At 41.8% G+C, this 11,689-nt stretch overlaps 1 protein-coding gene across 1 annotated transcript; it reads right to left on the bottom strand.

Annotated features, from left to right (window-relative positions):
• Window positions 1-7,462: 7,462 nt before the first annotated feature.
• On the bottom strand, window positions 7,463-11,265 carry LOC129115547 (uncharacterized). Its single transcript, XM_054626956.1, has 3 exons — window positions 11,186-11,265; window positions 9,751-9,816; window positions 7,463-8,251 (listed from the first exon to the last, which is right to left on the bottom strand). The coding sequence occupies exons 1-3, from the start codon at window positions 11,262-11,264 to the stop codon at window positions 7,491-7,493; spliced, it is 906 nt and encodes a 301-aa protein (XP_054482931.1). The 5' UTR covers window position 11,265; the 3' UTR covers window positions 7,463-7,490.
• Between the last annotated feature and the right edge of the window lie 424 nt (window positions 11,266-11,689).

The raw sequence follows: 11,689 nt of genomic DNA, 5'->3' as shown, positions 1-11,689 counted from the left end.
ATAAATCACGGCTGAATCACATTAAAAAACTGTTTATTCTACAAAAATGTTTTGTTAATTTTGCATTACAGTGTTGTATATAAAAAGAATATTTCCTGTATTTTTTACATGCAATAATTGCTTATGCATAAATAAATGGTCAATTTAACAGGGAAATATCATACAAAAAACAAATTTAAACTGGTAGAACAGCAGTAAAACTTTGTATTTTAAATGGTGCTGTTCTGTATATTATACATAAAATCTATTTATAATATGCTGTATTTTTATGTTTTAATAATCAAGTTATAATGTAAAATTTACTTATACACCTGTAAAATTATTACCAATACTCCTACTGCAAAACATGCAAAATTACATTTTGAGAAAAGACAAGAGAGGAAAATATCCCTTTTGGGAAATTTATTTACCAGCCATCGGCAATAAACAATTGGATGATTTTTTTTCCAACATATACAAAATGGAAACAAGCAGGTGTCAGATAAAAATTACATAGTGCACCTGTACATATTGCAAGACTTTAAAACAGAAATGACATATTTTGCCTTAATAACAATAATAAAAATTGTGGATTTAACAAAGCGAAACCTAACAGTACCTCTTCTCAAACAAACAGAGTCCACATTTAGGCTTAAATCCCTCTAAAACGTGGCCTAATGTGCCGAAAATGATCAGTGCCTTATAGCACTGGAAGTGTCCCGACTAACACACTGGGAGTGTGAGAGAGAGAGTGTGTGTGTGTGTGTGTGTGTGTGTGTGTGTGTGTGTGTGTGTGTGTGTGTGTGTGTGTGTGTGTGTGTGTGTGTGTGTATTAACTTGAGATAGCTACATAATATATTTATGTTTCGGAATCGTCCCCATACAATATGCACCCTGCTGTATAGGATGTCACCACGTCCGTGCCCGTGGGACATAGAACACATCGGGGGAAAACCACCTGTAAGGAAACAAACCTAAACAAGCCATCTAGAAACACAGCAGTAAGACAGTTCTTCACCGTAAAAAACAACAACCTGGAACATAACTACAAAGCAATAACACAATGAAAAAAGCATGTGGCGGACCCTCTACCAGGAAAAGTTACAGTGTGCCTTAATTACCATAATACACATTTTGGATTAACAAAGCGAAAACTAAAAGTACCTCTTCTCAAACAAACAGTCAGAGTCCACATAGAGTCCATATTTAGGCTTGACGCCACTCGTGATCGGAGAGATCCTGTATCAGGGTGAGGACTCGAGGGTTCAGGTTGAGACGACGCTTGCTGTTTTTACTCTCTACTTTGGTTCCTTTTTCTGGGTTTATCGAGAAGAAACACCTGTAAAAAAAAAAAAAAAAGCATATTAAAGCATATTAAGCATTTTAATTGATCATTTAAAAAAAAAAGAAGTACAAGAAGAACCAAGACCAAGACTCAGGCCACACCTATAGAGCCAAGGCCGAGGCAGACCCAGTTAGTTAAAGTCTGGATTAAAAAGGAGAATGCGTGCCGTTTTTAACCCATAGCCCTGTTACCGAGTGCTGTCAGTAGGAAAAAATATCGAGAACATTTGGCACAATATTGACAGAGTATCAGAACGGCAGCTAAAGCAAACCTATGGGGGCAAGCAAACCAAAAGTAAAACTTAATGGAGCTTGGCCCAATAGGTTTGCTTTAGCTGTCGTTCTGATACTCTGTAAATATTGAGCCAAATGTTCACGTTATTTTTCCTACTGCAGCACTTGTAGCCTCAAATCAACAGGGCTATTGATTACAAATGGCCGGCATTCTCCTTTAAGACGGAACCTCTGAGCCAGACTCCAGGTCCCACAGTCTCAGGTCTGAGAAATTAGTAAGCCATGATTACTCACCTTTGAAGGAACTCCAGAGTTGAAGCCAGCTCAGATGGATAATGGATGTTGAAAATGTAGTAGCTCCCGAACATGAGGCACAATGCAGAAATGAAGGAGGAGATGTTTGTGTTGACGAGGTTCCGATCCAGACTCAGCATGTACCTTGTTGAGGAATAGCAGGACTGTCCTATGAACAAATTATTTAACAGGTTTTATTAACAAGCACTGCACTCACATGACAACATTTATAATTTATAAACAGTGTAATTAAAAAAAAGAGATATGAAACAGACTTACCACAGACAATGACAGTGGGTGTCAGAGGCACTTGTTCCAGTTGGACCTCTTCTGCCAGACATGTATCTTCTACATCAGTGATCCTCACTATTTTTTTGACAAGAGCCACATTGGCATTGCAAAATCAAAAGGAGAGCCACTTTTATGACAACATGCTAAGTCACCTTTGCAAATGTGCATTTCTTCATATAAATTGGTGTTACGTCCCAGACTTAAGGGGATGAGGGGAGTAATACAATTATGTTATTCCCAGGACTGGTCAGCGAAAGAGAGGACAAAGAGACATGTGCCTTGTTAAAAAACAGGAGTTTATTTTATTTAACAAAAATAAACAACAACACCGTCAGGTTGAACTCAAAACGCTGGCCTGCAAAAAGGTACCAGGATAGTCAGTCATGCAATCGGTTAACACAAAATACCGGTCTCCAAAAAAGAACCAGGAAACCAACAGAACAATGTTAAAAGATTCCCTGGCCACAGTCACCTTTCCACTGAAAGGGAGACATCAAGGCTTAAAACACACAGCTCACCCTTACCACTGCAAGGAAGTGACACACTGAACCAACCGAACTGCAGGCATCGGCCCACAGGCCGTAACAACAAAACAACAAAAAAGTAATAACAATGGATTTTCATTTAAGACCAGATTTAACTTAATACTGTGATGAGCGGAAGCTGGCATGCATGTCCTTGACTTTCTTCATGTTGTATTTGTATTTGGTTGTTGCAATCACAGTGAGGCATTCAAGATGACCATGGGTCAGTCGGTTTCTCTGTTTTCTCTTGATAGTGTTCATGGTCGAAAATGTTGACTCACAGGTGTATGTGCTCATGAAGAAAGACATCACTTTCTGTGCAAGTGGTTTCAAAGTGGGAAAGTCTGCTTCAGAAACCAAACTCCAGAAGTGGCCAACACCTGCTCTGAGTTCAACTTGGAGAATGTTGTTTGTTTGCAGCTCAATTATTTCACTCTCCAGAGCAGCACGATCACCAGGGCAGAGCTGTGTGATGTTTGACGTGAGGGAGGACACATCCACATGGAAGGGGTTTTCAATAAAATTGAAAATCTCCTTATATTCAGTCACATCACTGAATCTGGATTCAAACTCACCCTTCAGCTCCTCCAAAACTTCAACAAATCTGCTGTAGCTGAAATGCTGCTGCAGAGATGGGTCACTTGTGGTTGTTGCTCTGAGTTTAGGGAAGTGGATGAGTTCTCTGTCAGGTATCCACAGAGCAGTTATTTTGTTTTGGAATGCTCTGACTGCCCTCAGCATGTCACTTGGAAGCTTGTCTCTTCCTTGGAGCTGCAAGTTGAGAGTGTTCAGGTGACAGGTAATGTCAGTAAGGAGGGCCAGCTGTATGATCCAGTGTGGGTCTTTCAGCTCTGGCTGGTGTTTCCCCTTGCTGTCCAAGAAACTGTTGATTTCAGGAAGGAGGCTCAGAAATCGCTCCAGCACCCTTCCACGGGACAACCATCTTACTTCACTGTGCAACACTAAATCGCTGTACTCTGTGTCATAGTCCTGGATTAACTGTCTGAATTGTCTGTGGTTTAGTGCTCTTGAAACAATGTAATTGACCACATGCACAACCCTTTGCATCACATTTTGGAATTCACTGTTTCTGAGCTTTGATACCAGTGCCTCCTGATGAATGATGCAATGGAAGCTGATGAAATTGGGAATTTCATCTCTTTTTTTCATGAGGCCAACAAGACCCTTCTCTTTGCCTCTCATGCTTGGAGCACCATCAGTACCAACACATTCTCACTCCGAGCGCGTCGATTTCTGACGAACGGTCAGTGACTTTTGCTTCAGTTTCTGACGCAAAAGGGTACCCTTGCGCTTCTTTTTCGACGCATGGGGTTTTCAACTAGTTACAATGTAACCCTTTGACGGGGGACCCGATGGCTGCACATAGAGACGCTATGAGCATTCATATCCCATTGGCTAACGGAGGACCTTGCGCTTCTTTTTTCGACGCAGGGGTTCAACACCGCACTGAACAAGAAAATGTGGGAACCCGAAAGTGCCAACAGTGTTGGCGCAATTTAGCTGTTGTTCGTTGTCGTGATTGTCTACCACGGCCCTTATTCTGTGCGGAGTGCGACGTCGTCATGCACACCAGACACCCCCTTCACAACCGAGATGCCAGTACTTTAGGATTTTTCCAGCCATTGCCCCCAACGACTACTGTACAGAATATGGACCTTTGCCAGTGTGGTAAGTTCTGTACAATGTATTTTAAGTACAAAATAACGTGTGTGTGTTGCGGGCATACATACTTGTTGTTATGGAGTCTAGTCTCACGAACGACCTGTTTTTCCGGTTTTATGTTCAATTCAATTCAAAGTGTTTATTGTCATATGCATAAATGAGACGTTCTCAGTTGTGCAATGAAATTCTTCCTTTGTTTCCACAGACTGAATGCCAAGATTTTTTTTTACAAGATAGATAGAACAAATAATACATTTAAGTTAAAATAAATTAAATAAATAAATAAATAAAATAAATAAATAAATAAATAAATAAATAAATAATATATTATAACCTACGAACGTTTCCTGAACTCTCTATTTCGGAAGAAGGGAAGGTTTACGTAAAGAAACGTAAGAGCTTCCGAACCTCCGAGCTGCTTTGAAGGCGGCTGCGCAGTGCACACCCAAGCATCACGTTAACGCGCATGGAGAAATAGGATGTCACGGAAATCATGTCCGTTAGCTCTTCAATATAAGTCTGTCAAAATAAAAGTCCCTCAAAACAATCGTTATTTTGGGGATTCATTTATCCGCGTGAGAAATTTGAATTGTGGCGTGTGATAGTGTGTGAACTGGTTGATATGAGTGTGTCTCAGGGCCAAATGGTGAGACTTGGCAGCTCTGTCAGTTGTGAAACAAAGCGGACGGACGTGGTCTCTATAGCAACGACCTCAGCTACCCAACACTGATCAAAAAAACGATTGTTTCTCTCAATCAAAGCACCAAAACAGGACAACTGATGCCCAGAGCCTTAACCCATACATGTTGTGTAATTAACACAAGGACACGTTGGTGTAGTTGTGTTGAGGAATGTCACAGATGTCACTGTAAAATCGCCGTTATTGTGCAGCCATCGGCTCTTCCGTTAGCCAATGGGATGAATGCTTATAGCTTCATATATTGCCGTGGAGGGATTACATTGCAATGAGTGGAAAACCCCCTGCGTCGAAAAAAGAAGCGCAAGGTCCTCCGTTAGCCAATGGGATGAATGCTCATAGCGTCTCTATGTGCAGCCATCGGCTCTTCCGTTAGCCAATGGGATGAATGCTCATAGCTTCATATATTGCCGTGGAGGGATTACATTGCAATGAGTGGAAAACCCCCTGCGTCGAAAAAAGAAGCGCAAGGTCCTCCGTTAGCCAATGGGATATGAATGCTCATAGCGTCTCTATGTGCAGCCATCGGGTCCCCCGTCAAAGGGTTACATTGTAACTAGTTGAAAACCCCATGCGTCGAAAAAAGAAGCGCAAGGGTACCCTTTTGCGTCAGAAACTGAAGCAAAAGTCACTGACCGTTCGTCAGAAATCGACGCGCTCGGAGTGAGAATGTGTTGTCAGTACACACACTTGCAAGTTTGGACCAGCTGAGATTATTTTCCTCAAAAAATACTAAAAGTGCATTCAGAATATCCTCACCTCTTGTTTGGCCATGGAGTGGTAGTAAGCACAACATTTCCTCTTGAAAACAGTTTTCTTTTGGGAACCTCACCCAAGTGCACAGCTGAGCAACGTCAGTGACGTCTGTGCTTTCGTCCACTGCGATGCTGAAACACGATGCAGCGCGCAGATCAGCCAACAACTGGTCACTTATGTCCTTTCCGATGTCTTCCATCCGCCTCATTATTGTTGAATCTGACAGCTGTAACCCTTTTATTTGTTTAAGGATGGCGTCCTTGTTGTCAAAGTCTGTGAACAGTATTTCTGCTGAAGCCAAAAAACAGTCTTTCACTATTTCTGAGTCGGAGAAAGGTTTTTTAGCCCGCGCCAGAATCCACACGCTATCTCATAAGACGCCTCTGTTAAGCGCTCTGCAGTGGAGGTTGTGCGGTGGATTAGATTTTGCTGCTCACACAGTGAAGCAGTGAGCTGTGCAGTTTTCTTAATTCTTAGTTCACTGCCAGGCGGGTAAATTTCATTGAATTTTGGATGCGCCGTTTTGAAATGGCGCTCCAGATTGCTTCGTTTGAAACCGGCACTGAGCGCAAAACAGCCTCTCCTCATCCTCTACAATATCGCACCTCACCCAGGGGAACTTCTCTTTCCAGTCCGGCCTGAACGCCCGCGTTTTCCTCCTCTTTTCTGCTGGAGCCACGGGCACAGCATCAGCCGCCTCTTCTGACACAGGTGGAGGTGTGTGTGTGACGTCAGACCTGCCGCTGCTGCTACTTGGTTTGAAGAAGTGGGTGATCATATTTTGATTCGCCATGTTTGATAGATAGGCCCTACCGGTACTCCGCAAAGCTTGCCGCCGGCTTTCGCTAGATTGCCGCCGTTTAATTCATAAACATACGGTAGTCTATAGCGATCAATTTGAGCGTGTGCACGAAATGTAACAACTTATTTATTTTATCACACAGGCTACGCTACAATCAAAACCCTCATTGTTTTACATGAATTGGCTAAACAAATGACCACTGTAGCATATTTAAACACAATTCAAATTAACACATTCAAAAGTATTTCGGCTCAATTTAAAAGGTTGAATCTCCTCGTGACTGAATGTTCGTATAAAGCGCGCATGCTGTATGTGCGCAGGGTTGATGCGCGCATACAGCATGCGCGCTTTTTCTGTGGAGAACCAGCGCCTTGAATATTCCGCATAAAACGAAACCGGATAGTTTTCGAACGTTTCGGCTCCGCGTGGACGGGGCCTTATTTCCAATCGGTCATTCTGACCGGAGACATTTGGAATTTTCGGTCCTCCTCATTTTTTTCCGGTCAAAGACCGGTAGTTACCGGTCAACGGGAACTCTAGTCATGATACCTATAAATCTACTGGGAATTCATCCAATAAACATTGTAAATGAACATGAATCCTCTCAAGTCAAGTCCATTTTAATTCAAGTGCAAGAACATGGATTAAACAAATATACCATTTACAAAATCTGAAAATACTACATACAATATCAAAACCTCACAAAACATTGTAAATGAACATGAATCCTCTCAAGTGAAGTCCATTCAAGTGCAAGAACATGGATTAAACAAATATACCATTTACAAAATCTGAAAATACTACATACAATATGATATAATACAAATACAAATAAACTGACCAGTTTTGTTCAATGGCTACCTACCCCATTCTCCCCTACAGTATCTTATAGAAGCTTCCAGAGAGTTTCGTAATCATGTTTTTTAATGCAAACTTTCCGGGCTCTTGCTCTCAGATCATTAGCCAAGCAATGACTTTGAAGCCAAGACTTGACATAAACATCTGGTTTGAACATTTGTAGTGGAGGGCCGACACACTTGATGAAAAGCAAGGCTGACATACTTTTCACCTCTAGCGTGTTTCTAGTTGTGGTTAAAATGTTCATCTGACTGAACCCACGCTCACACTCAGCTGTGGAGATGACCAGTGTGTTCACTGCTTGAAGGAGGGGTTTTAGCTCTTCTGGTGCTTGTGGTGTCATTTCACCAACAGATTTGAGTTTCACCATATCAATATATTCCCTCATTCCTCTCTGAATTTGTCTGCCATTATCAAGCTTGAAAAAGGAGCAGAGTTCCTGTATTTCCTTTTCGGCATAACGAACACCACACACATCTGGCCAGTTTGATGGCTGCAGCACTTTGACATTGTTAAGAAAGCTCTGGTACTCTTCTTTGCTTCTCTGTTTTCCAGGCAGTGATCCCATTCTTGATTCAATTTTAGCAGCCAAAGCATGAAAGAAATGTTGGTGGTTTATTTCTCTGCTGTGTCTTAAATTATTTGTCAGTGGCACCCCTTTGAATAGCTTCAAACCCATTGCAGTCTGAGCCACTTCTGCCGCTGGTCCAGGCTGCTCTGCCATGGACTTCAACACACGGACCTGCCGACTGAGAGTTGCTACAGCCTTGGGGAGCGTCATGTTTCTGTCTTGAAGAGAGAGAGAGAATTCAGACAACTCTTCTAAAGCGTCATACATGATTCCAAGATTGTGCACAAAGGTGGCATTAGAAAGGCAATCTATTAAACCACTGAACATGCATCTCTCTGTTGAACTTCTTTTAGGATCAACTGAGGCATTAGAAAAGTGCTTGTGGATTGCAGGGTACTGCTGCCATACAGCTTTAATGGTCCTGTAACTGGATGCCACCCATCTAGTGCTGAGAATTCTCCCTATGTTCAGACACTGTAAAGCAAGTTCCTCACAACATTCAGTGAGCTCACGACGGTTTTTGGCCGATGCATGATAGAGACTGTACACTTTGTCAAAGAAAAACTGGAAGTCATTCATCCCTACAGTTTCTTCAACAGCATCTCCAACACTCAACTCAAGACGGTGGTTCATGCAGTGCCACACCATTACGTTTGGAAACTTTTCTACAATTTTGGTTGCAACACCTGCTTTACTTCCAAGCATTACAGAAGCTCCATCTGATGCAAAGCAAACAAAGCGTTCACTCAGAATAGCTTCAGAGAAGCCATGATGTGACAGGTTATTCATTAGAGCTTGATAAATTTCACCTGCATTGGTAGCAGAAAGCTCAACTAGATCCAAGAAGAATGTTAGGGGCTCTTCACTCATCCCTAGGCTCGCTCTAATATAAATTATCAATACTGATTTTTTACTGTCAGTTGTAGCTTCATCTATCATAACAGAAAGTTTTGCTCCACTTTGAAGGACCTTTCCAACTACTCTCTTTCGCATTTCATTTGCTATGTGTTGGCTGATTGTTGCACAGGAATGGTCTGAATGTAAAGTTCTTCCCATGTCTAGTCCATTCAAGACTTGCAGATCAATATCGGACGGTAGATCTGTGAAAGGCCTTCCAGATTTTACAATCTTGTACACTGTACGAAATACCCTATCAGTAGTTAAGAAGTGATCCCTTTGCATTTCAGAAGTCAATGTTTCCAATGTCTTTTCTTTTGCTTTTTCCATGGTTTTCTCAGCTGCTTGGTGATAGTCTGACATTCTATGCTTGTGTATTTTCTTACGAAGAGACTGCAGCTGTGCTGCTCGGTTTGCACCATAGGCTGTAACTTTAACGTTGGACCACTCATCAGCAATATGCAACTGGCTGCTCCCACCTGTACTTGGCCCAACTACTTTCATTTTCTGGCAGGTTAGGCAGCCAAGTTTTTTGCTTTGACATATTAGCCATGGATAATACTTTTTTTTCTCCCTGAACTTGGTAGATGTCCAGCATTCAGGGATATCTTGCTCATCATCTCCCTGGTTATTTTGGTCAGAATCATCGACACTATCTTGCCCTGCTTCTGCCTCCTCCTCCGCCTCTCTTCTTTTTTCTACCACAAAAACATCAAATCTGTGTTAAAGCCCCACTTATTATTATTATTATTATTATTATAGGATTAGCTACATTTCCCCCTCTTCGAAAAAGAAAAGTGTCTATTGTGAATTATCAAACCTGTTCCTTCTCCAGCTCTAGGCTCCTCTGCTCTCCTTCCTGCTTCCTCGCCATGATTATCCTGCTCTATATGAAGAAAACAACGGCATTATGGTTTTGTTAGAATGAGCAGACAGTGAAGTAGGCCTACTGTCAAGTTATGGTTTTTTTCATATAAAATAAGAGCGATGACATTCAACCACCAGATGCCGTGATCACACGATTCGGAGGCATGCATCACATTTACAGACATCCCAACCTGCAAAAGTCATTTCAGGGAGGTATTCCCCCCCTAGGTCTACGTATTTCTGTTGTGGTCCCTAAAAGTTATAAAAGCAAAAATATGTAGATTACTTTTACTATTTATTATATGCTGCTACTACTATCCTGTTTATGTTAACTGCTTTTATTTGTATTCCATTGCAACTTTAAAATTTCTTTCTTTTTTGGGGGCACTCTCCCTGTGCCATGGTGCCCCTGTACACTGAACTGATTAATTCGTTTCGGGAGAAGAGATAAAAGCCCGCCCACACTGAAAATTGATTGGTTGATTTACCGAAACCGGCCAATCAGGATGCTCCTGAAGCACACACGCACACTGCCTCACACACGCACAGTCTCTAGGTCCCTCTCCCTCTCTGTCGCGCGCGCTACACAGATGCGAACGCAGTTTGAAGAAATCAAATCTGACATTAACTTTATGAATGTATGAAAAGTCTAACCTGACGTTGGCTACTAGCAGCTAGCTGCCTGGCGTAAGGCTAGTTAACAAGAAAAAAACCGTAAGCTCCAAACTATATCTGTTTGAACTGTTAAATGTTACACAAAAAAAAAAAACAGTCTAGTTCCGATGCCAATATTTTAGGCTGTTGTTGTACGGGTTTTATAGAATATTGTAATAAAATTCAGGCGGTGATTTAAGTTTAGACATGACTAGGCTAGTCCTATATAAAACCTTTGACATCCCCACAATTGTTTTATACCTCAGAATTGTTTGTTTGGTTGTATTGTAAATTAGGCTTATAGGCTGTAATCAGATAGCCTCAAAGTTTTGAAGATTTTAACAGTCTAAAAGCTGAACTGACAATTACGTCGCAGAGTCAGCTGAGCCCTGACAATGAGGGTATGTTCACGAAGTCCGGCAGTTTGGCTGTCAGTGTTTGATCGTGATTAAAAAAAAGTACACATTCAAAATGCACCCCATCTATCTTCAAGATTGAACAACTATGTACAATTGAACAACTATACTGGCTAATGTAGGGTGAAGATGAAAAGCAAAAAAACAGGGATTAGAGCAGAAGCTTTGGCAAGCGGCCCTGCGTTGCTAAGTAACGAACACCTTTACTGAGCGCAGAGCACAAGTAAGCGCATTATCATAACATCCTTAACTGTGTTGTTATCGCCTCTGTCCAGAGATTACACCTTTGGTGACATATCATAAGTATTCTTGACTTACCTTCGGTGGTACTTTTTGTCCTCTTAAAGCCGAAGTAGTCCCTCAGATCAAGCTGTCCTTGTCGCTTATTGTTGGCCATGTTGCTGAAATCACATGCTGCGCTGCTATCACTGACGCTGACTGACGTGACATATGTGCACGAGCCCCTCGTCCACAGTATTTTAGCCGCTAAAATACTGTGGATGAGGGCACGTGACGTGCACATATAAAATGTAAATGTAGAATGTTGAAAATTAAATAGTGGCAATATTTCAACATTAATTGATCAAATAACAGGGGATGGGAAGGGGGGATGGCCGTTTCATAAGGGGGATGGTTTTGACCATTTTAATACCTAAGGGGGATGCCATCCCCCCCCATCCCCCCTCAACTCGACTACTGATTAAAGGGTCATTCAGATCAGCTGTTGGCTCCTAATGAAGAATTGAGAGCAGCTTGTGTTTCCACCCTTTCTTTCTGGATGAAGAGAGGCTCACTCAGTACATTCTGATCCTTCCTCAGTGT

Source organism: Anoplopoma fimbria, unplaced genomic scaffold (assembly GCF_027596085.1).
Source record: "Anoplopoma fimbria isolate UVic2021 breed Golden Eagle Sablefish unplaced genomic scaffold, Afim_UVic_2022 Un_contig_7547_pilon_pilon, whole genome shotgun sequence".
Taxonomy (NCBI): domain Eukaryota; kingdom Metazoa; phylum Chordata; class Actinopteri; order Perciformes; family Anoplopomatidae; genus Anoplopoma; species Anoplopoma fimbria.
Note: the sequence above shows the minus strand (reverse complement) of the source record. Positions and strands in the feature narration are given on the sequence as shown.